Here is a 25,484-nt window from a genome sequence, read left to right as displayed (position 1 = left end):
AAGTCCCATCCCTTGTGGGAATTACACAATTACTTGATGCTGAAATTTTGGGTGGGATGAACCTCTGTATCTTCACATGTTGTAACAGTAGTGCAGCCTAGAAACTTCAAATCCTTTCCAAGCCCTTGTGGTATGTGCTGTATTATCTGACAAATGACAAGCCTTGAAGTATTGACCCTCATGAATACCCAAATGCCTTTACAAATTCCAGGGCAGAGAGGGAGAAGCTGAGGCTTTCAGACCCTCTCTGCCAGTCACTCTGTGTAGCAAATCCAGCATCTCCAGTGGACCACGCTGGGAGCTTCGATGCAGCCCACAGGCAGCAATGGTGAGATATAGCACAGCTGGGGGTGCTCTCCCCTTTAGTCACACAGCAGGAAAGAAACACTCAGCGTTAGCTCCACTGCAGGCAAAAGCAAAGGGGATATTTCTCCTCTTGCCCTTCCTCCTTTTTACCTCACCCTTTCCTAGTCCCTCACAAACCTGCTCAAGATTGCTGGCACTTTTGCTTCTCATGCACAATGAAATGATGTTGAAAAAGAAGCAATTGACTGAATAGAAACAGAATTTTCCTGAGGGGCCACGAAATCAAGGAAATGTAAAACCTTTTCTACAGCTTCACCACAACGTTAAAAATGAGCACACCAGAGCCCTCAGAATCACATACTTCTCCAACAAGGAACACAGTAAACTTGGAATTTGTGTTGATGGCATTATTTAAGGCACAGCTGGAGGGTTCTGAGACAAACTGATGATGAGAGCCTGACTAGATTAGAGCAGAAAAGGAGAAGCCCACAAAGAACAGCAAATAGGGAGGAGGAGTATGGAGGGAAGAAAGATGAAGTAATGGGCAGATTGTCAGGCAATACCCCAACCTTGGCAAAGAAATGTGGACAGCATCAAATAAGGGCCAAGGGGAGTGAGATGTAATGAGATTGACTTATGTAAAAGCTCAGGAAACTATCTAAACTTTTTCCTTCCTTCACTGATTGAACTTTTCTCAATGAATATTCCAAAGATAAAGTTTAAAATGGAATTGACTGCAACAGATTTTGGGTTACAACTGGAAGAATAGCTCATGATTTTGACCACAGGAGGGCTCCAAGGTTTCATGAATGCATATGGATACCTTTTGAGAAAGGTAAGAATTGCATGATAAGGCACAGAAGGTGGAAGCCATGGAGGTGAGCTCTTAGTTCAATATGGGCATTTACAAGCCCAGCTGAACATGCTGCATATAAAGGCTTTTTTCTTAAACAAAGAAGAGAAACAAAAAGAACTATTTTACTTTTATACAAACTTCTTTTTTCTCTACTACCTTAAAAGGATCATCATAAAAATGTCAGTCGTTAGATCCTCAAACAGCAGTGTTTCTTCTGGTGTTACCAGTAAGGACATTCCTAGATTTTTTTTTTATTTTTTTTTTTTCCTTCCCTACAAATAATACTTGGGGATTCAGGGCTTATCATATGGGAAAAGACTGTTCACATCTGCCCCAGCTGTAGCCCTGGCAGGTTAGATACAGCCCAGGAGAAGATAACACATCATCTAGGAACTGTTTCCTACTGTCTTTTCCTCTTGGCTCTGCAGAGGTGTACAGTAAATGTACTACAATCCCAAATTCAGCAAGGGGCTGGTGCCATGGGGAGGCAGAGACAACTGTTCATGTGGCACTGCAATGAAGGAGGAAGAAGTAGTTACTGTCAACCCAGAACACGATGTCGATGCACCCAAAACACATCCCAAGAGCCAACTAGAAACATGGAAAAGACTGCAGGTACAAATGACAATGTGCACCCAGCAGAGAGCAAGTGAAACTACAGCCATCAGCAATGTCCTAGAGAGGTGGTTAGGTGAAAATGTGCTCAGTGAGCAGAGGTGATCTGTCACAGTCAGTGCTGAGATAGAACCTGAAATCTGGCTCATGTGGATTGGGTCTGAACGTTCTAGTCCCTGAAAAGATAATAATGACATTATGAATAGCTAAATTTCTCTGTTGTTAGTAATGATCTAGCCGGTCATGGCCTGTCTGGAGAAGTTCAGGTTGATTCATCAGAGCTTTGGCATTCTACCCTCAGTGACATTAAATGCCTTCAGACAAAGACACGTACCTGGGTAATGGCCACCAGATTAAATACTCTGAAGAGGGTTTTTATCTGTAAAACTGGCCCTGGATTTTAACTGCACTGGAAAGGAAAATGGGGATATATCAGGATCTTCCACATCCTCTTCTCTTCAGAAGTGTGTAAGACCTGACAGAGCTGGTAGGCTAACACTAAAGCTATTTGCAGATGATTAACAGATCAAAGCTGAAATAAAACAGGAAGGTCAACAGAAAAAAAATTTGCTGTGTAAGGAGATAAGAGAAGTTTCCCACTTCAGAAGTAGACACAGAAGAGGTTGAACAGGTTGAAGGTCCAGGAGATGCTGCCAGAAGGGGACTGGGGTTGGAGATTTATTTGGTGGGTGTACAATGTTCCTGTTCCCTTTCCATCTAGCCTCTTCTGATATATTAGTCCTCCATGTAGAAAAGAAGAAATAATTCCCTACTTGCTACACATAGCCAGGAAAAAGAAAACTCAGGAAAATATCCCCTGAAAAGGATTTAATCCTTTTCTGTTGATGGTTTATGATGCCAAATAATCCCACCTCTCTTCTAGTAAATTCCAGTTTTAGGGTCAATCAGTTACAGCTGTGCTAATCCACAGTTACTAACTTCTTTGCCTGCTGATGTCCCCATGGTGAAACCGCAGATGAAACCTGGGTGACCTCCATGCCTTTCCCTACCGTGTTTAGAAAACAACAGATAAGGTAATGCAGTAAGGTAAGGCTCCACAACAACTGTGCACATACCATGGATGCTGTAAGCAGGGCAGGGATTTTTCTTTGTGAGGGCAGGTCTGAATAAGTTATGTCCCAAACTCTTGACTTGTGAAGGGAAAGAAACCTGTGGGGTTTTTTACCACAGCTGACTGCAGCAATGCTGCTTTTTATGTCAACATACATTGTAGTGAATGTTAGTTTGTACTCTGTAGTGACAGGCTGTTTGCAGTAACCTTGGGAATACTGCTCTTATCTTGTATTTACACAACAAGTGCAAAGAAACGAGATTAGGTATTTTTCCACAATGTTTAAAAAACCTTTTTTTTCTCCTCTCTTGAACAAGGGCTGAACTTTAAACATTTCAAACACATTTCCCTCATTTGGAAGATGTACAGTTAACGTCGTATTAATCATTTACTGGCAGGTCTATCCTGGTCAGGTTATACTTATATTTTCATGACTATACCATGTCTCTTAGGTCAAGTGCAACTGTGGTCTGAGACTCCAGTATGGGAAATTGAAACTAGTCAAAAACCAGCCTGGACTAGGACCACAGACAGGATGGACAGACAAATACTGTGGCAGCTCTCTGGGGTACAGAAGGACTCTGGTAAGGAACCAGGCCTACCAAAATAATTTTGATGCATGGGATTGATAGCAAAACAATTCAGCATTATTTATTGCCCCCAAAGGAAGAGAGTTTTGCTTCTCTTGCCCTGTATTCAAATTTTATTTCAGCCACAAGATTCTGAAGGTTTGGCTTTACAAAACTTACCTTGTTCTCTCCCATCAGTGATAGCACTATCAGAAATTATTTCAAAGTGTCACATATTAAGCCCCACACAGGAGCACTGTGACCAGCTTTACAGGCCATACTATATGCATGCCCTTAAACAGACTGTCCAACCTCTCCATGACACAGTTTCATCCATGCCTGTGGTAACATCAGCCTCCCAGTTGTGTTGTGAAGTTTCATTTGTCTCTCTGTGCCAAACCAGCAGAATAAACCTGGCTGCTGTAAGTGCCAAACTCATTGGAAGAGCACCATACTGGAACAGAGAGGAAGTGGCAGCTCTGCAACACCCACTCCCTCCCCTACCCTGGGAAAGCCTGGTTGTACACCTCTCTCACAAGGCAGAACAAGAGAATTTGCCCCTCTGTTGGTAGGGGCTTGCAGGTTTTTTTAAAAAAAGTATTAAGGGGAAATTTTCTCTATTGCACTGCAAGCAGTATCCCCTCTGTCTCCTGCAGAAATCTGCACAGAAGTCTAATACAAATGTAAAGGTAATTAAAGATGTTTGATGTGGATGTGAGACGGAAGGGAAGGATTGCTGGAACATCAGTTCCTGCTGCTACAATTTTTTTTTCAGGTCAGGTCCTGCACTTTCTGCTCACTGTCCAAGACAGGCACTGCCCAAGTTCCTGTTCTCTCCGGCAGCTAGCAAGACCTTCAGAGGGAACCTCCTTCAGCTTTCCTGAAAAGGTTTTTGCTTCCTGGCTATGTGCAGGAATTAGAGTTATGTCACCTCTTGTACCTGACAGACTGATGTATAGGAAGAAACCAAATGCAAGGGAAACAGGGACTTCATAAACCTGCCATGCATGTGCATTTTCATTTGTAAAGTCTTAAAATCTTCACACATTCAGCTGACCAACTATTTGCATATAAAGCACTGAGAAGCAAGGGATCATGGCAGGACTGCTATGGAGCAGCCTCCAGGGACACAGCAAGATTGGCCTAATTACACATGGTTATTACTCACACTAAATCCCTGTGAACTCTGGAACAACCTTCACAAGATGGCACAGACATGACCACTAAATCCTTTCATTTTTCTTGTTCATCTGGAGATGAAATTGCTTTATAGCACAGTGCAAACTGATATGCTGTTACCAAAACAGAACCAATATTCAAAAAAGTGCAAAACCAGTTGAATATTGTACCTAACCCCATAAAGAGGCTAAAGGCTGGACATGGAGAAAGTCTCTATCTAATCAAGCTGTTGGCTGACCAGGACAGAACATATTCATAAGTCTTTAAGTACTGTGGTACTGTCTGAACAGGATGGGGACTTCTGCTATAATTTTGCCATCATGACCATTCTCTTGGTCAGGTTACTTGACCTGCTTTCAGTGCTTATCTATTAAGGATATGTGACTGTGGAAAAGGGGTTAAAAAAAGTAACAGTTTCCTGTAGCAGGGTTATTCTAGTTGCATAACTACATCTGAAGGATTTTTCCCAGAGCAAAAAGGACGTTGCTAAGTGTGCAGGACACCACTGCTTTTGTTGTTGTGGCACTGAACTGCCTCTAACCCACTGAATATGCCTCAAACTCATATCACCAAGTGCAAACAGTAACTCCCAAATCCTCAAAAATAATGTTTGCTCAACAGAAAAATTCAATGCTCGTTCTCCTCAATGGGCCTTTTGCTGAAGCCAGAAAAATATCAAGAAAAGGCAACATGTAACAGAAACAAGTTGTATTTCATCTCTTCAAAATGATCAAACAGGATTGGAAAGCAGAAGGGTTCCTTCCATCTGCCCCAAGCTAACATTCACCCTGAAGGTTACCAAAGGCAAATTACAAGTTTCCTTTAAAATACCTGTTGTTCCTGCAGAGCTCATGCTGCTTAGAGAGATTTACAAGGCTTTAGAGCTTCTGTGTTAATAAGGCATCTTTCAGTGGGAAAAGTACCCCCTGCCATGTGCAGAAGTCACTGCAAGTATTTCTCAGCTATTTCTGTTAATGCAGTAAAATAAAACACCAATACCATGCAAGTGCATGGAACCAAAGGCTGAAGAGAAGTAGGTAGGACAGAAGTAAATTACTAGTATTTACTAGTCACAGTAATAAACAGTCAAAAAAATGATGTTTCCCTACACAATAATCACCATTCTTTAGTGAAACCAAGAGTTAAACTGTCTCTCCCAGTCATTTTCAATCACTAATTACATTTCAGAAACAAACTTCTCTGAACACAAGATTATTTTTCAGAGCTTAAATGTTCCTTTGGTATAAATTTCATGTTATTTTGGGAGAAAATAAAAGAATTACATAATTTGTTCAATTTAATTAAAAACCCAAACAAATAGAGCACAGATTAATGTCAAAGTAAAACAGCAATGGTGGTCTTCAGTTTAGTTTATGAACTACCACATTAAATCATCACTAAAGGTCATGTTGAAGGAATTAGGTCTTAAGAGAAAGCTCTTTTAAATCCAAAGGAAATATCCTTTGTAATACATGTAAGAACATAAAGTTTATCATGGCAAGAAGCCCTGTTGAAAGCTTACAGGAAAATATTTCTGTGCTACCAGACAACCACAAGAGACAATTTTTAAGTTGCAAGAATAGGATGTTTCCCGTAGCTTTGTGCAGTTATTAGAATTTCCATCCTAACATTTTGGAGGTATTATAAAGCATTCAAGTTTTGTGCTTTTCTAAATTAAACAGAATTTGGCACCTAGAATAATATTTTTTTGTCTGGTCACAAGAACTTTATTATCTATGTTAACATGATTAATTCCAGTTTACTACTTTCTCTTAGATGGATGCTACAGGGATGCAAGTTTCTGTTGTGCTAGATTAATTTTACTTAGGAGACCCTGGCTACTCATCTGTGTAGATGATGCTTTCCAGCCACTCCCTCTTTCCTTCAGCAGTAGCAATCTTCAAGGAGAAAATAGACACAAACAACTTTTGTAGAGAAAGGGGGATCTGTAAGCCCAAATGTAGCATTTACAATAGTGTCATTAGCGGGTTCAGCCTCAGAGGCATTCTAAACAATAATTTCTCTTTACATCAGCTATGTACACTAATGCTCCATAACTCACATCTTTTATAAAACCTGTCCAAGCCAAATCAGGCCATTATCCAGATATCAGCATACAACAGTGTCTATTCCACGGTCTCAGGACTCTGCCCTGTGACACTTGAAGGGATTTGCCAGGATTACGAGACTGTTACTGCACCAAAGTAGCAAACAGAGTCTTGACTCACTTGACCAAGAAGGTGATGGCTCTAAATCATGTGCACTGTATGGACTTCGCTGTACCACAAGATACACGTGCGGCATCAGACCTGGGGGTTTCCTTTGAGAACGAGGGCTGACATTAAACCCCAGACTCAGACTAGAGGAACACATCTCAAGCTCTATCCTTTAGGACAAGAGGATAAAAATCAGATTTTCTCCTCCCAGCTAAAAGTGCTGCATGTTAAACAGTGTCACTTCCTTCAACATCTGTCTGTTTTCAATTTCCCCCAAAGTCAATGCAAAGGATCACAGAGCAGGTATTCCCAGGAACCAGCCCAGAGCAGCTGTGGTAGAGAAGGGGTATGACACAGCCCTACCAGTGATAACAGATGTTATCACCCTGAATCCTTTCCACAGTTCTGGAGCAGGACCAAGTGGCCTCAGGCATGAAGTACCCCTGCTAGCTCATGACATCAAGCATCCTCCCCTCCCAGCTCTTCCCCTATAACACAAAACCTAACCAGTAATGGCTGCTGAGGGTGTCTATTTTATGGTCTCATTGCTGAGTACCAGGGCAGGGCACCTGGGCCCCTGGCAATCCTCTTACCAGCAAGCCTAAGCTCTAGAGAAGGGCTCTACCCAGTAAGAGATCTGTCAGCACTCAGCTGCCCACAAGCCCCTCTCAACATCTCTGCGAAAGGAAATCAAAACACATTAAAAAAACTGAATGTGTGGTTTATTATATTTAAGATGCTATTTGTCTATAGTGTTTAAATATGTCTGTCACACAGTTATCAGTAAATGAGTGTAATTTTACATGTTCAGTTTTTTGATACACAGTACAGGACTACAAGTGTGGTAAAGGAGCATGAGAAATTAATATCTCCTTGATGCACGCATCAAACCTTGCAGCACCACTTAAAAGCTCAGAGTAAGGACTCAAAATGCAGTATTACAAGCACTACTAAATCAACCAAGAGACATACCTATATTAAACATTAGAGAAACAAAACAAATGACACAAAGGTTTAATGTTTAAGATTTGATACAGGATTAAAATACTAATATTTTTAATGTCCTGGCTTCAAATTAATAAATATAAAAACAATATAAAAATATACACCAGTTGATAAAAGGATGCACTGAGTAAGGTTAGAAAGCTAAATTTCACTTTCAAATGTATGCAGGTATGTCTTTAGGGAGAGGATTTCTGTGTAGCTGCGACTGGTCTTTCGGAAGAAGTCCAAGCTAGTGAGCTGTTCTATGTCACGGACACGTGCAGTGTGCATCTTAAGAAGATCTTCAACCCACTTTGATTCATCCTCTGAGCTCTGGGGAAAAAAATAAAGAAGTTTTATAACAAGTCTTGTCAAAAATCATCTCCAAAAGCAAATGCAACATGTCTACACATTTGGTCAAAATTTGAAGACTCTCTACGCCTTATTCAAGAATGAATAAGGTAAATGAGTTACAAGAAAATAAATTTGACATTTAACACACAAGACAAATCTTACAGTTTTATTTTAGTACCCATTTTATGATAGGGTGGACACAAATACCATAATCATCTAGAAAAAACTAGCCTCAAGTTGCAGTTGCTTCAGAAAAACCGCCATAGGTTTTTCAGAAGATCCACTGGTCATGGTTTTTTCTCTCACAGAAAGAACTCCTTATCAATTACTTTTGAACTACCAAAGCCCAGACTCTAGGCTGTTTGGCTTTGAATTCTACACCTACACATTATTATTGATTGATGGTTACATCATCTAACAGAGCAATATTTTAATCTTTCCATTTTACTTTTTAGGGAACCTTTACAATTTATTACACAGTTGGGACAATGGTTTATGTAGGTACCTAAAAACTCTTTTTTTGTGATTGGAACATACATATTATTCACTGACAGAAAAAAGAATTTTACCAAGAATTTCCTGAGACGAAGAAAAAAAAATATCAGAAAGGTTATGCTGCCAGAGTGATTTGGGTCAGGTTGTATTCTCTTAGGGGACAGCTGCTGCTTCATGCCTTGTGCCAGCACCAGCACATGTTGGAGTCACCCACAACTGAAGGTAACTGGCGAACACATCAGAAAATCAGCACTGCAAAACACTGCAGTGACTTGTTGTAAGGCTGTTTGTGTGCCTTAACTGGCCCAGCAACTTGTGCCATGAGCATTGCACCCAGGGCACAGCACAACGGGGAGCAGACATGGGAAAAGGACAAAGCAAACAGGACTTTTCCCCCTTTGGTCCCTCTGGCTGGAAACTACACCACTGCTAGGGAAGAAAGGAACAGTGGGCTGTATCTCAGGTATTCAGGCTTCACGTGTATGACTTGGAAATTTTGCTGGTAAAAAGTATTTCTGGGCCTATTCCTGGAAATGAACCCTTTTGTGACTGTCTCAGCAATGTCCTCCTACCAAATGATCCTCTCATGGATCAAGACTAAATTCCAGCAATGCCAGAGCCTATCCAGTGCAGTAGTTGAGCCACAGACTGGAAGTGGGTCATCTGACAGAAGGCAGGAGGGTGAGCGTGATCGTTTGCACAGAGAGGACACCAAGTCCCAGACTGGTCACAGCTGGCTGCTCTAAAGCAAGTGTCCATGACCCAGGCAGCACCTGCCTGGTTCAAAGCTCTCAGCCCCAAACCAGCTTTTCTGGCTGCTTCACTAACAACCTGAGGATCACAACCAGGTCTAGAACAAGAAAAGAAAGATACAAATTAAGAAGGAAGAGGAGGGAGTGTGTCCTGCTCACTCCCCTCTGCCTGCAATGCCTTGCTCCGAGGATACCACCTGGCAGCCTGTGGCTGTGGGAAGCCCCTGCTTCAGCCTGGCAATCAGGAATCTGCAAACAGGCCTCCATAGGGTTGTTAGTGCAAATGCAGCCACTGTGACATTTTTGCTTTCTTCAAGCCTTTTTTCTGAGCATGAAATCTGCAGATCTCAAAAGGAAGTTATGAGTGAGCTACAAAGCTCACTTTTCTTTGAATACAAGCAGTCTGCAAAAGACCTGCAACATGAATGAGTCACAGGATGGGGAGGCTTGTTTAACCTAGGCCAGCAAGACAGCATTTGCATTACTCCAGAAAATCAGTCAACTGATCTATGTTTATTTTTTCCAGTCCACAACTGGCCCATGAAACCTAAGGCCCAGAAGCAAGGATTTTAAATATCACTATCAACTAACACAGTGTTACATTACCACATAACAATGAATGAAGTGTATACATTCAAAATGACAGTTTTATCCAGCTGTAGTGCTTAATCTCACCTCAAAAATAAGGAGAGTTTTAGAAGGAAAAAGTAACAATTGAAAACATGGAGATAAACAGGAATAAGTGATCAGTTAGGAGGCTAACACAAAATCCAGTGGAAAAAATACCAGATATTCTGCACAAGAATCTTTCTGAATATCAGCTGGAAAGCTGAATATGGTGCATGTGAACATGTAGATGAGGAACTCATTTATGAAAATAAATTTAAATGTTTTGCTGGAAGAGAAAACAGTGTCGTGGAGGAATTTTCTAGTAGTTTCTGGGTTCCCTCAACTTCGGTCTTAGAAAGGATTTTTTGTAATGTTTTCACACACACTTCTTGTACCAAGGTCATTAGTTGCTAGCAAAAACCTCAACAGTTGGGAACTGCTGTCAATGCAGAGGAAGAGTGGAATAGCACAGTGGAGGATGCAGATGCAGGAGCTCCCAGGACAGCATGAAATTTGGTTATCCAAATCGACAGACAGAAGAGAAGGACCTGAGTGTACCAGTTGTGCACAAATGTGAGCCGCCATTGTAACACAGCTATGGAAAAAGCAAATTATATCAGGGGAGTTGTGTCCAGAAAGAAAACCATTTTCATTTTGAGATCTAAGCTTCAGTGCTTAATCTCATTCATGATCCAGGTGAAAAAAAAGATGGGACTGGATGACATGCATAGGAAGTCTACCAACAGTCTCATCCTCTCTTACAAGAGCAAAAAAGATCCTGGGTCTTCCAGGAATAGGGAGAAGTTATTTGCCTTGAGAATCATCATAAATCATGGGTAAATCTCTAGGGTAAATCCCAGAGAGGGGCTATTTAAGACGTAGAAAAATGTTGACACAAGAATAAATGGGCATAACCTCACCATGAATAAACACAGTTTAGAAAAGGAACAAATTCAGATGAGAAGAGTAGTGGTGTTCTTTAACGGCTGTGTGAAGAGAATGTGTGTACAGCTAGAGCAGAGCAGAGGGAAAGCTAATATTTCTGCAGATCTTAAAAGAAAATGGTGGAGAGGTTAAGGTAAAATTCCTACAGTATCCCATGCATTTCATCCACGAAGTATGGTGAGGTTTTATGCAATCAGTTCTTTGAAGAAATAAGATGGAATACCATGTGCAAAAGTAAGGCTGATGATATATTTCAATGGCAAAAATTTACCTAACTGTATTTTCATTTCCACATTTTGGAGTGGTTCTTTGCTATATAAAAGGCATGGACCAATATCTGCTAATGACCTCACAAAAGTACTGAAGTTCCTCTCAAACTGTAAATACATACACTGTATGTATTTACAAGTAGCATGACCTACAGGGAAAAGGAGCCTGGTTCGAAACATAAGAAATCAAAGACTGGAAGAGACCATTATCATAAAGAGCTCATAAAAAAGATTTCAGTGATTTAAGAGAACTATGACACATAATATAAAGAGGAAAAAATAAATTACTTTGTCATAAAATTACATATGGGCAGAGTTATAAGGGCAGAGACACTAATAGTAATTTCCAGATCACTAACTGGATCTTGATTCTGAGAAAAGCAGTCCAGGGAAAAGCCACAATGCACTATATGTAGAAGTTTCTGAGACTTCTGGTGGAAGACATCTCTGCCCAAAACAGTTGTGATCCAAACAGGGGAAAGCCAGACCTGCTCAAGAGAAAGGAATACTGCTCCAAAAGCATGGGCTTGAAAAGCGGGCCCTGAAAGCAAGCAATGCTTGATGAATGAAAAAGAAACAGTGTTCAAGGTCAATTGTGCTCAGAGTTGGAATGACTTATTTCTGTCTGTAGTTGGAATAGGAGTCTTAACTTTTTTTGCCAGTACAAAATTTATAACATTAATGCGTTCATTCAGGAAACAGTCTCCTGGCAGTCTATAGTGAAGTGTCTGTGTGCAGGAATCCACACAGCTGTGTAATGGGAGAACAAGTTCAGGCGGAAGGACAAGTCTAAATGCAGCTGCCTGGGAGCTCTGCTGTCCTCGTGGAGTGCCAGAGCCCACGGGGGACCCAACCTCCTGCCACATGATCAGCTGCCAAGTGTGCACTTTCTGCAGTGCTGACCAGACCAAAGCCTTCACCAAGATTCTTACAGCAGATGATCTTGCATCCTAAGGGCAGATAGAAAAGAAACTAGAAGGGTATTTGGCCATCTCTGTAATAAGAAGCCAAACTTTTCCCTTGAATCAAGGTGTTCTGGAAACAGCAAGAACTGGCATTCTACCCTTGGCAGGTTATAGTATATACGTTTAATACTGTGTGGGTTGGACGTAATCATGCTGACTGATGCACCCAGACTGCCGTAGCAGACAGATTGCATTGTACCTGCAAATGGAAACTGACCTCCATAAAAATATCAGGCTGGCTGCCAGCACAGTATGTTTATACATACAGCCTCCCCCCAGTCTGCTCTGAAGTTACACTGACAAAATGTAAAATCCTACAGGCAAAAAACAATACTGGCAACCTACAGCATGTCAGTTCTTTCAGACAATTTTAGGTGCAGTAACAGATCCGTATTTCTACTGCTATCATGGAGGAGTGCTTTGTCTAATGAGTTAATGACTCTTAACAGAAGCACTACCCTGTGCTTCCTTTTCAAGACATTAGTGAACAATTGCCTCTAATAGTAATGGGTTTTCACAGGGACATGTTTACCACAGGGCTGCAGTAGTGCAGCTGAACTTACATTGCAGCTCTCATCATTGTCAGGCCGGTGGGGAAGGATGTATGAGAGAACAGAAAGTGGTCCATCACACTTGTCGGCTGGCTGAGTGAAATCTAAGCAGCTGGTTATGATGGCATAGTAATGCGTTGGAACAGGGATTGCACTGCCTTCCACAAACCTGGGGGAATAGAGCAAATATTTATCCACAAAGGATGAACTAGTCAGGAAGAAGGTTACACAAACAACATGGTCTTTCCTTTCCTACGTGTGAGGACACACATACATTGTTGAGATGTGTTTGATTCCTGAACACTCTCGAAAGCGAGCATCCAATTAGCACACACTGTGCTACAGAAATACCTCATGCAGTGCTGAAAGGCTTCTTCAGTTCAGAAACACAGAGAATGCAGTACTGAATTAACAAAAGCCTTGAGCATGTAACTCAACAGCACAGCTCTTAAGTTCTGGAGAATTTTAGAGACAATAGACTATGTGGAACCGAATTCAACTTTGTCTCAAGGATGAAAATTTCAAAGTAAAGGTGAGCAATTAACTGTTGAATTATAATTTCCTTATTTTTACCACTGTCCTACCTACATGAGCATTAAGCCCCAGTAACTTTAGAAAGAGCTAGAAAATTATGTCTCCTCACAAAAAAATTAAATAATGTGCAGGTAATTAACTGTTTAAGATAAAGTCATCATTAAGAGAAGCAACAGCAAACCAATGTACAGACAAACTCTTACTGTTTTATTTTGTCGGGTGTGTCATGTAAACCATCATAGTCATAGTCAAAGATTGGTCCACTTATAACATTGACTCCATTTCGTTCAGTGGCATATCTCTTCACCAAAATCCTTTGGAAATAGTTCCATACCTCTGTGGCAATAAAAAACCCAAACCAACCAATCAACCAAAAGTAATAACAAAACCCCAAACCAAAAAAAAAAAAAAAAGAACCAAACAAAAATTCCACAACATACTAACATTTGGATAAGTCAAAACATGTCAAAATTATGAAGTTTTTTCTTTCTGAAGATAAAAATCCAGAGCATATTATTCATATGACAGTAGGAGAAATCAAAGACTAAGCATTACAGAGTTACTGCAGCTTCATTCACTTTTGTCAATAAAGCCTATTCAGACTTTGTTCTCTGTTGATTTTTTTCTCCAACCAGTGATAAAAGAAATACATGGTACCACTCCCAGTCTGGCATTGCCATAGATCTTGCACAGAGATTCCGCTGTTCCTTCACCAAGCTGTAGAAACAGCTATTTACAGGTTTTTGATATCTCTTTAAACACTGCCTTCGTCTTTGTTATCTACTTACAGGGAACTATGTTGGGGTGGTGTATTTTGGGAGTTTTTATTCATCCTTAAAAGGATAAAGTACCATAATTAAAAGCTAAAACCAAACATTTTAAAAGAAAGAGAAATACAAAGGTTGTATTCATTCAGTTAAATTCTCCTTCAATACAAAACGTTTAACTTTTAAACTAAGTGCCATCAAGGATGACCAAAGTCATGTCATTACAGCAACTTTGGAAACATCATGATACACTTTCTCCCACCATGTCCTCAAACCTCCAGTGATATCATACTTTTAGTTCTTCTTTTCCTCTTTATTTTAACCTACAGCGGTGTGGGCAAACAAAACTTGTCAGACTTGCAAGACTAACACTTGTCTTGCCAGCTCAGACCATTAGGTCCATGGTTCCCTGGAGCTGGTAGCAAGGACAGCCTTAGAAAGCCCCCTTGTGACCTTGTTCTAAGATTGCTCAGTGTCACATGCAGTCCCAGCTGGGGCTGATGCCCAGGGCCCCACCAGCAGCGGTCTAACAAGAACCTCAGCCTAGTAACTTGGCAATACCACTCCTCCAGCTGCTCACCCCTCCAGTGCATATGCCTTAACAATAAAAACAGTCTAAAAAGCAAAGATTCCCTCTTGCCTCACTGCCTAAATTTTGTATCTAAAACAGATCCAAGCTCCACTTCCCACTGCAACCACATACAGAGCAACGCCAGTGCAACGAGGGGCCAGCCCAGGGGTATCATTTTTGGAGCTCCAGCAAAGCAGGAGCTGCTTAAGCCAATCTCACAATGGAAAAGGTGGACACAGAATTATTGCCAGTGGGGATGGGATGGGACAGTGAATTATAAACACAAAGCAGAGGAGGGGGCCTCTGCAGCCAGCATTACCACCAAAGCCAGTGCAGCATTAGACTGCCACCTCCTATTTAACCTCTTATGGAATAAGATCCATGCAGTGAGCATATACTTGGCTCTCAGCACTGCAACCTGCACACATGGAGTAGTTTGTAATTCCCCAGGAATGACATTAGTACCAGAAATTTTTTGTAAGGAATCCTTCACCCACGCGTGATGAAGAAGGCCACTAGACAAAATGAGCTGCTAGAGGTGGGTTGTTCTCCTGTGATTAGCATTTCAGCCAAATACTTAGATTAACATTACCATTAAGAGTATTTTTACAAAGTGATTCAGGAGTGGGAAATCCCCAATAATTTTTCACTCTTTAATCAGTCAAATGCTTTTGCTCAAATTTCCAGCAAACATCACTACTTGGTCCTACACAGAGGTTTTTCAGTTCAAAACACTCTTTTCTGGTTAAAAAGAAAAAGACTCTCATAGACTTTGATGTTTATCCAAACCTCTCTGGCCTAAAATCTGAATTGGAAATCTCACAACAGGCTCTTGAGATTCTTCCAAGGCTTGTCAATCCCTGCCAAACCAAAAATGCCACCAGAATAGCCTGATGGTTTTCCTACCTCTTGGCAAGACTAGAGAGAAAAGGGATGTGTAGACAAAAGAAATGTTAGTAATATAACCCTGCAGCACTGAAAGTTTCAGACAGGTTTAAATCATCCCTCATTTTCCATAAATTGGTTTTCTCTTCTATTTTCTTTATAGGTAATAAATATATTCATTCTCCCTCTAAGGGCACAGAGAGAAAAATAAAACGTAATCACTTGTCCCTGAACTACAAAAGACCAAGGGTACACTCCCAGGCTTGTGCACACTCTCAGGCTCCAGTTGCTGCCTAAGTATGTTCTGCACTAGCTTGGGCTACAGACAAGAGAATCTGCAGGGTCTTATAGAAAGTGAATTACTGTGGCATAAAGCACAGCTGTGGACCTACAGCATGGCTGTGCACCAAGGAAAATAAACCTTTCTTAAAACTTAAGCTTTTCTTGTGATATTTTGCCTGCCCATACCTAGCACTATACAGGTGCTCACAGGTTATTAGCTGCTGGCTACAGGTAACTGAATTTTATGTTCTAAACTTCTCCTGTCAATTCATTCCATAATCCAACACAAAGTTAAAAAAAACAAAAAAACTTGCTGGTAAAGAGAAGTACAGTCATGGAAAAAGCACTTACTTTTGAAGGCAGGATACATTGGAATGATATTTGTTATTAGAAAGGCATCGTATTTTGCTTCTGCAGAGGAACTTAATTCTGAAAATAGGGAAAGAGAAAAATATTAATAAGATGAAATATAAGAATTTCAGAGAATATAAAAATGTTTGAAAATGGCTTAAGAGATTAACCAAAGGGAAGACCATAATCTAAACAGCAATCTGAATGCTATATTTAGAAGAGCACACTACGTACACAAAATTTGTCTTTAATGTAACAGCTGAATATGGAAAGGAAAAATTTTATCTTTGCTTCAACTGTCACTCAGTTCAAAATATTTTCATATAGCTTATCTGTTTTTGCTGTCTTAAAAGGCAGAAAGCTCTGCATGCTTTTATAAAAGACACCAACAATTTCTTGGGAGAGGAGCATGGAATTATCTTCTAGTTCTGAGCAAACCTCTGCACTACTATTCCATTTCAGAAATCCACCATAAAATATTTCAGCCACTTAGTGAGGAAGGCAGAGCAATGAAGTTCACAACTGTGAACAGTTGTTCCCCTTCAACATTTACCAATCCCAGATCATTTATCCAACACTGAAGCAAAGCAAGTACATCAGGAGAACTGAGGATGCTAGTTTACACAGGCTTTCTACTATCACTATTTCTACAGGATGGTAGAAACTTTTACAGTATGCAAGAGTCTAATAAAATTTGGATTTATAAATAAAAAATTGTGTTTATCTTACTGGTGTTTGAAATCAAAATCACTCTGTTTATATCTGATGAGATTTGCCTGGAGTATGTTCACACTAAAGGTTTTCCCTAACAAAACAAGAAAATTACAAAATCCTTAGGTACTAAAAAGCTCTTTAAACTTACGAGGAGGGAAAAGGAATCCATAGGAGAGCTGTTTGTCGCCTCTGTAGGCAGCGCAGCTCTGGCTGTTTCCTGGAGAAATGCGGAGGTCAGGCCTCACACAGCTGGCCAGGTGTTCTGGGACACCTGATACCTCTGCCTGCATTGAGGAACATGGAGACAACAAAAAAAATGTCATTTCAGCTTTTACAGATGAAAGGAAACTAGGTCATACAATTGACAGGCTACACAGAAGGCCCTGTGTGCAGTAAAATAAACCACTTGACTCTACAACCAAATCCTGCTCCTGCATTGCTGCACAGCCCCTTCCTCAGGGAACAGAAATCCCCATGGGAAATAATTCAAATGAAGTTGCTCATAATAAAGCAAATCCCCAATGAACAAAGTTTTTAAAAAAAATTAAAACAGGAGAAGAAATATACAATCCTTCCACCTTAAAATTCTTCTAAAGAAGGAAATAAAACAATTTGGGCACTGTTTACAATGGTACTTGACATAATTTCTGATGGGAAAATCTCCCTGGGGAAAGGAAATTTTAAGACTTCAAGAACACAGATACCAAAAAAGTTCCCCCAAGACTTTTAAAGCACATTTCAAGAGTAGAGAGAACACTAACCTGTTTGGAAATAGTGTAGGATGTCCAGAGAGGCATCAGGAATGTTTCACTGTAGCCACTTTCAAAGTCGTGGTGATGCAGGATATTGTATTTTGTGCGGTACAGTACTGCAGGGCGTCCATATAAAAGATGCTTCTCTAAAGATCAAAAGAAATTACATTTATATTTACTACTGAAAGTCTTAAGGATGAAAAAAAAAGGGGAGGGGAATTAGCTTTCCATCAGGTGTTGATTTTTCAGTGATCATTAATGGGACACTGACCACGAATAACTATGAAGAAAATCTTTTGGCAGAGAGAGAAAAAAGAAAAACAACTGTTCAACTATTCTGGCTGCAATCCCCATTCCAGGCTCACAAACATGCTTTGGGATTAGAAGTCCCTTCTACACTTGAAAGCTTGTTTGTGTCACAGGGTGGAGAGAGGGTGTTTTTCCAAAAACTGGAAACTCATCAACGATCTTTGTGTCCACATCTCAGTCACACATGAGGAGATAAGCATTTTCTTTTCATAGCTTAAATCAGTCCCTAATCTATCAGTCCTGACACTCTTTAGTAGACTTTCTCTCCTTCCTGTTTTCTCTAAATACTGTCTCAAAAGGGAAGCAAAAGTGGTCGCTCACTCAAAGAGCAGTTTTTTCCACTTGGCTGATACAGATTTGTTCTGAAGACTGATGTGCTATTTTTTGTCAGCAATATCAAAGAAACAAACTAAGAAAATAACCTTTTCCTAACTTTGGCTACAAAAAGATGCCTCCAGCTCTGTAAAAACAGCCCTTCTTCTGTCTTGGTGATACATTATGGTTAAATGTCCTCAGATAACTCTGACAAACTTGTTTATAAAAAGACAAAAACATTGAAAGAGATAGAAGAAAACGAAATTTCCTGGATAATCTTGCATTGTCCTGTACAGTCCATTGAATTTGATAACATTTTGACAAACACAGTTAGCTTGGTTTTGGAAATTAAAATATAGAAACGAGGAAAGTGGCCTAACACAGTTCCTAGATAAGTATTTAACCTGGAAGAAAAGGGCATGTTTTATTAATGCTTGAGTACAAACAGAAGATGCTTTTATAGGGCACAAGGAAAAAAGTAGGAAAGGCCCAGTCTAAGGACAAAGATGATAAATTTGCTTTATTCAAGAGAAGCTGAAGTCGTCTTCTGTCTGTGGATAACAACATGGTGCACTGTGTTGTAAAGTGCACCCTGAAGTGAAACAAAACTTGCATGAAGCAGAACTTGTTTAAATAGGGACACATCATGCCATTAAACACAGAACTGACAAATGAGCAAGTGCAATTGGTTTAAATGCTTACATCTTAAAATACACCAAAAATACTATTTTATATTACTACAGTGAAGAAGAATGAAAACCAGAAACCAAAATAAAGATGCTGAGATTTGAACTGTAACAGTGAGGGTGCTTTTTCCTAATGCCATAAATTGCCAGAGGGAGGAGTACCTCTTCATTAATTGGGAAAATCAGTTGAACAAGATGAAAGCTGCAGAAAGGCAATTTAACTTACAAAGAAGAGGAATAAGGTCACCTTTAGAAACTAAAGGATAGCCTGCATTGCTATGCAATAGCTATCCTATTGCTATTGCATCTCACAACAGAGAAACTGAAAATACCTTAATAATGGAATTAAAACAAATCTCCTTAATCATCTGAACAATGCAGTTTGAGGTACCTCAAAAATCCACGTCTAAACGGAAAGCTTCAGAATTTGCTAATTTGGGCAGTTGTTATGGTAAGGGAAATGCTGTGAATTGTTATGCTGAACTCGATCACCACTGTGAGAAGGAAAACTCTGCTTTGGTGAGCCTTTCAGTCAGTAGTGCTGCTTAGAAAAGCAGTTCCCATCCCCTCTCCTCTGCTCCTGTTGCTCCACTTTAACCTGGACCATGGCCCTGATGCAGCCCAGTGCATACAGAAGTCAGTGCTGGCACACAGCAGGAACTGGTGTCCAGGAGAGCTGGGAATGCTTTCTCCTGGGAGAAACATTGACTTGAACACTGAAGAGGAAAAAAATTGCACTGAGTAGCCTGAACTAGCAGAGAGCTTGTGTAACCTGAACACTAAGAGCCAAGACTTAGTCAGGGATTGTCAAAGCAGCTGTATTATCCTTTCTAGGTGAAACCTAAGCCTGGATAACTATGGTAAAACCCAGCACGCAAATATAGTCTGGTGTGTTCCCCATTTACAGCCTCAACAGAGTACTGCCTCAGGCACCCTCTCCTTTCCTCTTTTCTCTGCCTTCACATCTGAGCTTAAAACTTCTAGAGGTGATGGAATGGAAGAGTTAAAACTCACATCCCTTTGAACAATATTTTAGTCTTGGTTCAGCAAAAGGTAGTGTGTACTTTCTCAAGTGAGCAGCACTTTATCTTGCCCACGAATCTCATGTGTGTCTGTGGGCTACTTTGACAGTTACTCAAAAAGACAGTTTGACACACATTAACTAAACTACACCAGGAGTTGCTCTGGTATTAATGCTGCTAATTTACAAAAGAATATTAAATCAGCTTTCATTAACTGAGGCACCAGGCTCTTACCTTCTGTTCCCTTGACATGAAAGCGCTTGTTGAGTTCATCCAACTTGTTCTTCTCAAGAACAGAAAAAAAAGGAATGAGATTAAGACTACTGGAGCACTCTGACATCTCATTTTACTAGCATCTAACAAAACAAAACTAGTTCTACATGACAGTGAGGATTTTCTTGTCTCCTCTTTTACAAAAAATGTTAATTTTTCCAAGGGGGCACAAAGACTTCAGAGGAGAGACCTGGGGAATTCTTACTGATCAAACCCTCTCAAAACAAATAAAATGGCTACAACTTTACCAAAACTACTGCTAATAGTGGAGCTTCCACAGATCCTAAACACCTACCTTGTCATCACATGTACATCCTATATCAAAATCTGATGCAGAAGGTAGAGCTACAGGATACAGTGGTTTAGCAACTTCATCTGGCACAGTTGGTTTATAAACATTGGCTCTCAGCAGGTGATTTAAGCTTCCGTGGGTGCCATTATTGGGAGCAGGCTTTAATCCAAGCAGGTCTATGAAACCACCAAGGGAAAATGAATGGTGGTTAGACTCCAAACATGTATTCATGCAGCAACTCTATCAAGCCAACACATTTATTAGTAATACTGTTTACACCCACAGCATGTTAGTGAAAGCTTTTAATGTAATAAAACACTGATTTTTTTTTGTCCAAATCACAAATTTGTAAATGCCACATGAATAGTATCTTTGCCGTTATGACAAAATGTTAATTTGCATCAAGAAACTGGAAAAGTTTAAAACTGGACAATAAAACTAGACAGTTTTATTATGACTACTCCTTCAGCTTCCAGTACAAACCTACAGTCAATGTGCTGACCTCACACCAAATCTGCAACACAGTGATTTCTAACTAAGGCTAACTACCCCTTAGGTATTACATGTTTGGGGAAAAAAAAGTGAATTACATCTTTGAAACACTTTAAAGTTTTATTGTGAATTACACCTTGAAAGTTTGATCGTTCTAGAAAATCAGTACTAAAGAAAAGACCCTAATAATATCTGTACACATCATCAGATTCTTCTTCATGGCTTTGTTACAAATTCAAGAAACATAATCATACCAGGAAATGCCATAGAAAAAGTGATCAACCTGAACTGCTGCATGAAACATGCAGATACAGAAGCAGTCTCTGAATCTCTTCCTAAACAGCTGAGATGTGGACACCATACATTTTGAGCTCTGTCAAGCTGCAAACATCAAAACTATAGCCACCCCCTTTACTGGTCAGTTCCAGAGCAAATTGAGACCTCTGAGAAGTGTCTTCAGCTCTCCTAGCAAGTGCTTGGGAAAGGGGGACTAGGACAAAAAAACACTCTGAGAGAAAGTCAGGACAAAAGCTCATGGGTACCTAAATGAAGCCCTGGTAAAATAAGTTGCTGATTTTACAATTTCTCAAGCAGGCAGCTTACCACACATGACGTTGTAAAGTTCAATATTTTCAAAAGGCGGCACTTTGGTCTTGTACTTGAAGGTAGGGCCATAACCTATAAAGACAGTCTTAAAAAAAAAAAAAAAGAAGAAAAAGAATATGAAAGAACAACATTAAAATTTAGGGGGTTTTCAGTGAAAATTTACATTTCAGAGACCTTCAATGACCCTCCCAGACATTGCCCATACCTGCATGCTGTTTATCTTGTTGTCATAGCCATGGTCTCCATGAAAGAAACATTTTCCTGTTGGTTTCTTGTAAACATCCATGGCTTTCCTAAATTGAAAAAGTATTAGAAATTTTTCTCAAAGGTGGCTGACCTGATAATATCCTTCAGGAGGAAGGATAAGGTTACAGGGCAATACATTATTTATCTTTCATGAGTAGCATTAGTAGGCACTTGCAGGCTTATACAGCATCCCCTGGGTTTCTCCCTCTAGTCCCACTCTAAGAAACAACTCTTATTATTGATAAAAACCTTAGTAACTATTATTTTCTCAGATTTTCTCATATCACAATCTCCTGCAGACTGGAAGTGTTGGACCATACCCTTCTAATCCTCAAAATGCCAGCAGAGGCTGTTCAGAAAGCATTTTTGAGATGCTACAATGCCGCAAATGTCGTACAATGCTATAAAGTGCTTTCCTGTTTGCCTTCAGCCCAATAAACAAAATGGGTAGCAGGAAAAAAAAGCTGAAAAAAGAGAGATTTTCATGAAGACAAGTAGCTGCAAATATAAGTGCTGTACCATAAGAATGCTAATTATCAGCTTGTTATTGAGATGGGGTTTTTTACAAAATATGTGGGAAAGTAAGTATTGTGTCATAGGAATTATAATCACCAGCTTATTTCAGAGTACTTCTGTACAGTTTTATGGGGCTGTGTGCAGGGAATACATATAGAGGACCACATAATCCTACAAATTAATTTCTTCATCTGCAATAAAATAATGCTTAAAGTTTGATTTTGGCCCTATAAATTACTAGAGTTACAGCAATTAGGGCTGCAGCTACCATTTTCCTGTAAGGTCCAATTACAATTGCACTAATGAATGAATTACTGGTGAATGAGATCTCTGAAAATTAATAAGTAAGCCAAAGAAAGACTGATGCAATTAATAAGAAATTACTAAATGCAAATCCACCTGGGCAATCCCATCCATTCCAGTAAAATTCTTAAAACTAAAGCTTTTATAGACCCAAAATTCAGAGTATGATTCTTTGAAATATATGTAACCCCAGCCACAGGGCAGCCTGCCAGCAGCCAGTGGAGTTATGCAAGAAAGCAAATGGGGTTTCTCATTCACTGCTTCAGCAGAGTGATCCTTGCATAATTCATGGAAAGATAAGCACAGATGTCAGAAGGCACTTACAACACACTGTGTGTTTGCCTGGCAGCTATATGGGCAGAAAACCCTACCATAATTTAAAGCTCATAACAATCTACCATGAGCCAAGAGCTGTGTCATCTTCCAAGAATCACTGAGTCAGATTCATGCAAAAAAACCCCACCATTCTCATACTGTAATACACAACACGTGTCAAAGTATATTCAATAGAAAGCCATGCACAATCCATAAACAAAGGCTACTCCTCTCCTGTTCACTCTATAGGTGTATGTGCCAACTAGTTTTTCCTCAGTCAATTTTTAGCTAACTAATAAACACTGCCCATATTCTATAACCAAAAATTCAGAGTCATATGGCTAAGAGCAAGCCAAACCAGAGTTCTTGCCTGAGCTATATCATCCTGGCTCTCTGTGGATTCGTTCTGAAACGCAATACACTGCCAGCACAGCACTTTGATGGCCACTCTCTCACATTCTTCCACATATTCTGAGACATCCACTCTGCCAATATCTCCATTTTCTTTCCATTCACCTATTGCATCCACTCAAACTCTTGTTCCCTAACATATCCTCACCACATAAACCTGCCCCTTCCTCCCTGCTTCCCTGTTGGACTAAGCTTGCACCTCATTAGAAAGATTTAGCAACATCTTCATTTGAGCTAATCAGTCAAAACCACCAAGCTGCTTGAGCAAATCAGTCTGGGTTTCTACCTTTTATCCAGCAACTGATTTTCCCACACTTGAAAATATTTCGTGTTCTCTAATTTCCTCTTGCTCAGAGTAGAGGATCAGGATGCTAACAGACAGAGCAATCCTAGGCATCCCATTTCCTCAGAAGAAAAAACTGAAAATCAGGATGGAAGCAAAAGCAAAGGTTTACCTTGCCACGTGCCATTTGCGATCCACCAGTAAATGGACATCCTCAATTCTTCGGTTGTTAGCATAGTGCAAGCGTTTAGGCAGGTGCTGTTTCAGGTAAGGCTTGAAGTGCTGGTCAGGCTTTCGACACTGAAAAATAAATGGTTACAAATAGCACACTGTCAGTTAGCTTAAGATGCACATAAAACCTTTGACTACAGAAATCAAGCTGTTAAGGTCATCACTGATGGTGTCTGGAAAACAAAGTGTACATCTAGAGTATGTAGTCCAGTCATTTCTGTGCAGTATTTACATGCAGCCAAGGCCCAGGGAGCCATTCAAAGATATATTTGGAAAGGTTCATTCTTGTGGCAGCCTTTATGAAACTATCAAACAAAATATCACACGTACTTAGTTCACAGATGAAGAATTTTATTCTAACTGGACCAAAGCTTCTGCATTTCAGCAGAAACCTGAATGCTCAAAAAATACACCTCATCTGCAGATATATTTAAAGCAATATGGTTACAAAACTTGGGGGGGTTTGGTTTTTTTGGGTTTCTTTAATTTTAAGCACTTTTCTTCCATGAATGGAAGATTAGAATTGAAGGCTATCAAATGCAGCTTTTCAGCATTTTCAAAGTGTAGTAAAATGTTTACCCTAAAATATTACCTTTCCAGTTCTGAAGTCATGAATAAACAGACTCAATTCAGGGAGTAAAGACAGTTCAGAAGATTCTGTCTCTGCCCAAAAAGGTTATTAAAAGCTAGTGGAGCAGCAAACAGTGGAAAACATGACAAACATTATTCTGTGCTCATGAAGGGCACCATTTAACATTCTTTATTTATAATAATGGTTGGTTGATTTTCCTGTCTAAAGAGTGAGAAAAGAAAGCTGAATAGAGCTTCAAACGAGAAGTGAACAGTGAAGTATAGACAGATACCTCCCAGTCCTAAACACTTACTGTAAGGTTGGCAACAATCACTTTAGGGTCATCTGTTAAGCAAAGAAAAAAAAAAAAAAAAAAATATATTAAAAATTTGCAAAAGAAAAGACAAGGCTTACATAAGCATACTTCCTAATACTTCCCTGACCTTTACTAAAAGTGTTTTGTGTATATCATAGAATCACAGAATCATTTGGGTTGGAAAAGACCTTTAAGATTAAGTCTAACCATTAATCCAGCACTGCCAAGTCTGTCACTAAACCATGTACCTGAGTGCACCGTCTTTGAACACCTCCAGGGATGGTGACTCCACCACTTCCCTGGGTGGCCTGCTCTAGTGCTTGACCACCCTTTTCATAAAGAAATTTTTTCGTAATATCCAATCTGAACCTCCCCTGGTGCAACCTGAGGACTTTTCCTCTTGTCCTGTCAGTTGTTACCTGGCAGAAGAAACTGATCCTCACCTGGCCACAGCCTCCTTTCAGGGAGCTGTAGAGAGGAACAAGGTCTCCCCAAAGTCTCCTTTTCGCCAGGCTAAACACCCCCAGCTCCCTCAGCCACTCCTCATTAAGACTTGTGCTTCAGGCATACCCTTCACCAGCTCCATTGCCCTTCTCTTCACCCACTGCCTCAATGTCCTTTTTTGAGTGAAGGGCCCAAACATGTATCCAAGATTTGTTCTGTGGCCTCACCAATGCCAAATACAGAGAGACAATCCCTGCTCC

The 25,484-nt window shown here is 40.1% G+C and overlaps 1 protein-coding gene and 1 long non-coding RNA gene across 9 annotated transcripts in view; one reads left to right on the top strand and one right to left on the bottom strand.

Annotated features, from left to right (window-relative positions):
- Window positions 1-2,738: 2,738 nt before the first annotated feature.
- LOC147655319 (uncharacterized) lies at window positions 2,739-6,245 on the top strand. Its single transcript, XR_015284067.1, has 3 exons — window positions 2,739-2,811; window positions 3,302-3,433; window positions 4,194-6,245. It is a non-coding gene; the product is annotated as an uncharacterized LOC147655319 (long non-coding RNA).
- A 1,273-nt stretch (window positions 6,246-7,518) lies between these two features.
- ENPP2 (ectonucleotide pyrophosphatase/phosphodiesterase 2) overlaps window positions 7,519-25,484 on the bottom strand; it is a 72,481-nt gene continuing 54,515 nt past the window's right edge. For 5 of the 8 annotated variants that reach the window (XM_023921423.2, XM_023921425.2, XM_023921421.2 and 2 more), the window contains 12 exons: window positions 24,778-24,809; window positions 23,835-23,962; window positions 21,794-21,881; window positions 21,586-21,673; window positions 20,494-20,666; window positions 20,160-20,211; window positions 17,603-17,739; window positions 16,990-17,125; window positions 16,128-16,205; window positions 13,475-13,607; window positions 12,750-12,906; window positions 7,519-8,130 (listed from right to left, as the gene is read on the bottom strand). In XM_023921423.2, the coding sequence (XP_023777191.2) occupies window positions 7,960-8,130; window positions 12,750-12,906; window positions 13,475-13,607; window positions 16,128-16,205; window positions 16,990-17,125; window positions 17,603-17,739; window positions 20,160-20,211; window positions 20,494-20,666; window positions 21,586-21,673; window positions 21,794-21,881; window positions 23,835-23,962; window positions 24,778-24,809 (1,373 nt within the window). In that variant the 3' untranslated portion in view covers window positions 7,519-7,959. The remainder of the gene's footprint in view (window positions 8,131-12,749; window positions 12,907-13,474; window positions 13,608-16,127; window positions 16,206-16,989; window positions 17,126-17,602; window positions 17,740-20,159; window positions 20,212-20,493; window positions 20,667-21,585; window positions 21,674-21,793; window positions 21,882-23,834; window positions 23,963-24,777; window positions 24,810-25,484) is intronic. The other 3 variants (XM_086879674.1, XM_023921420.2, XM_086879692.1) reach the window with 1 other exon arrangement.

This window comes from Cyanistes caeruleus, chromosome 1 (assembly GCF_971803275.1).
Source record: "Cyanistes caeruleus chromosome 1, bCyaCae1.hap1.1, whole genome shotgun sequence".
In the NCBI taxonomy this organism is placed as follows: domain Eukaryota; kingdom Metazoa; phylum Chordata; class Aves; order Passeriformes; family Paridae; genus Cyanistes; species Cyanistes caeruleus.
Note: the sequence above shows the minus strand (reverse complement) of the source record. Positions and strands in the feature narration are given on the sequence as shown.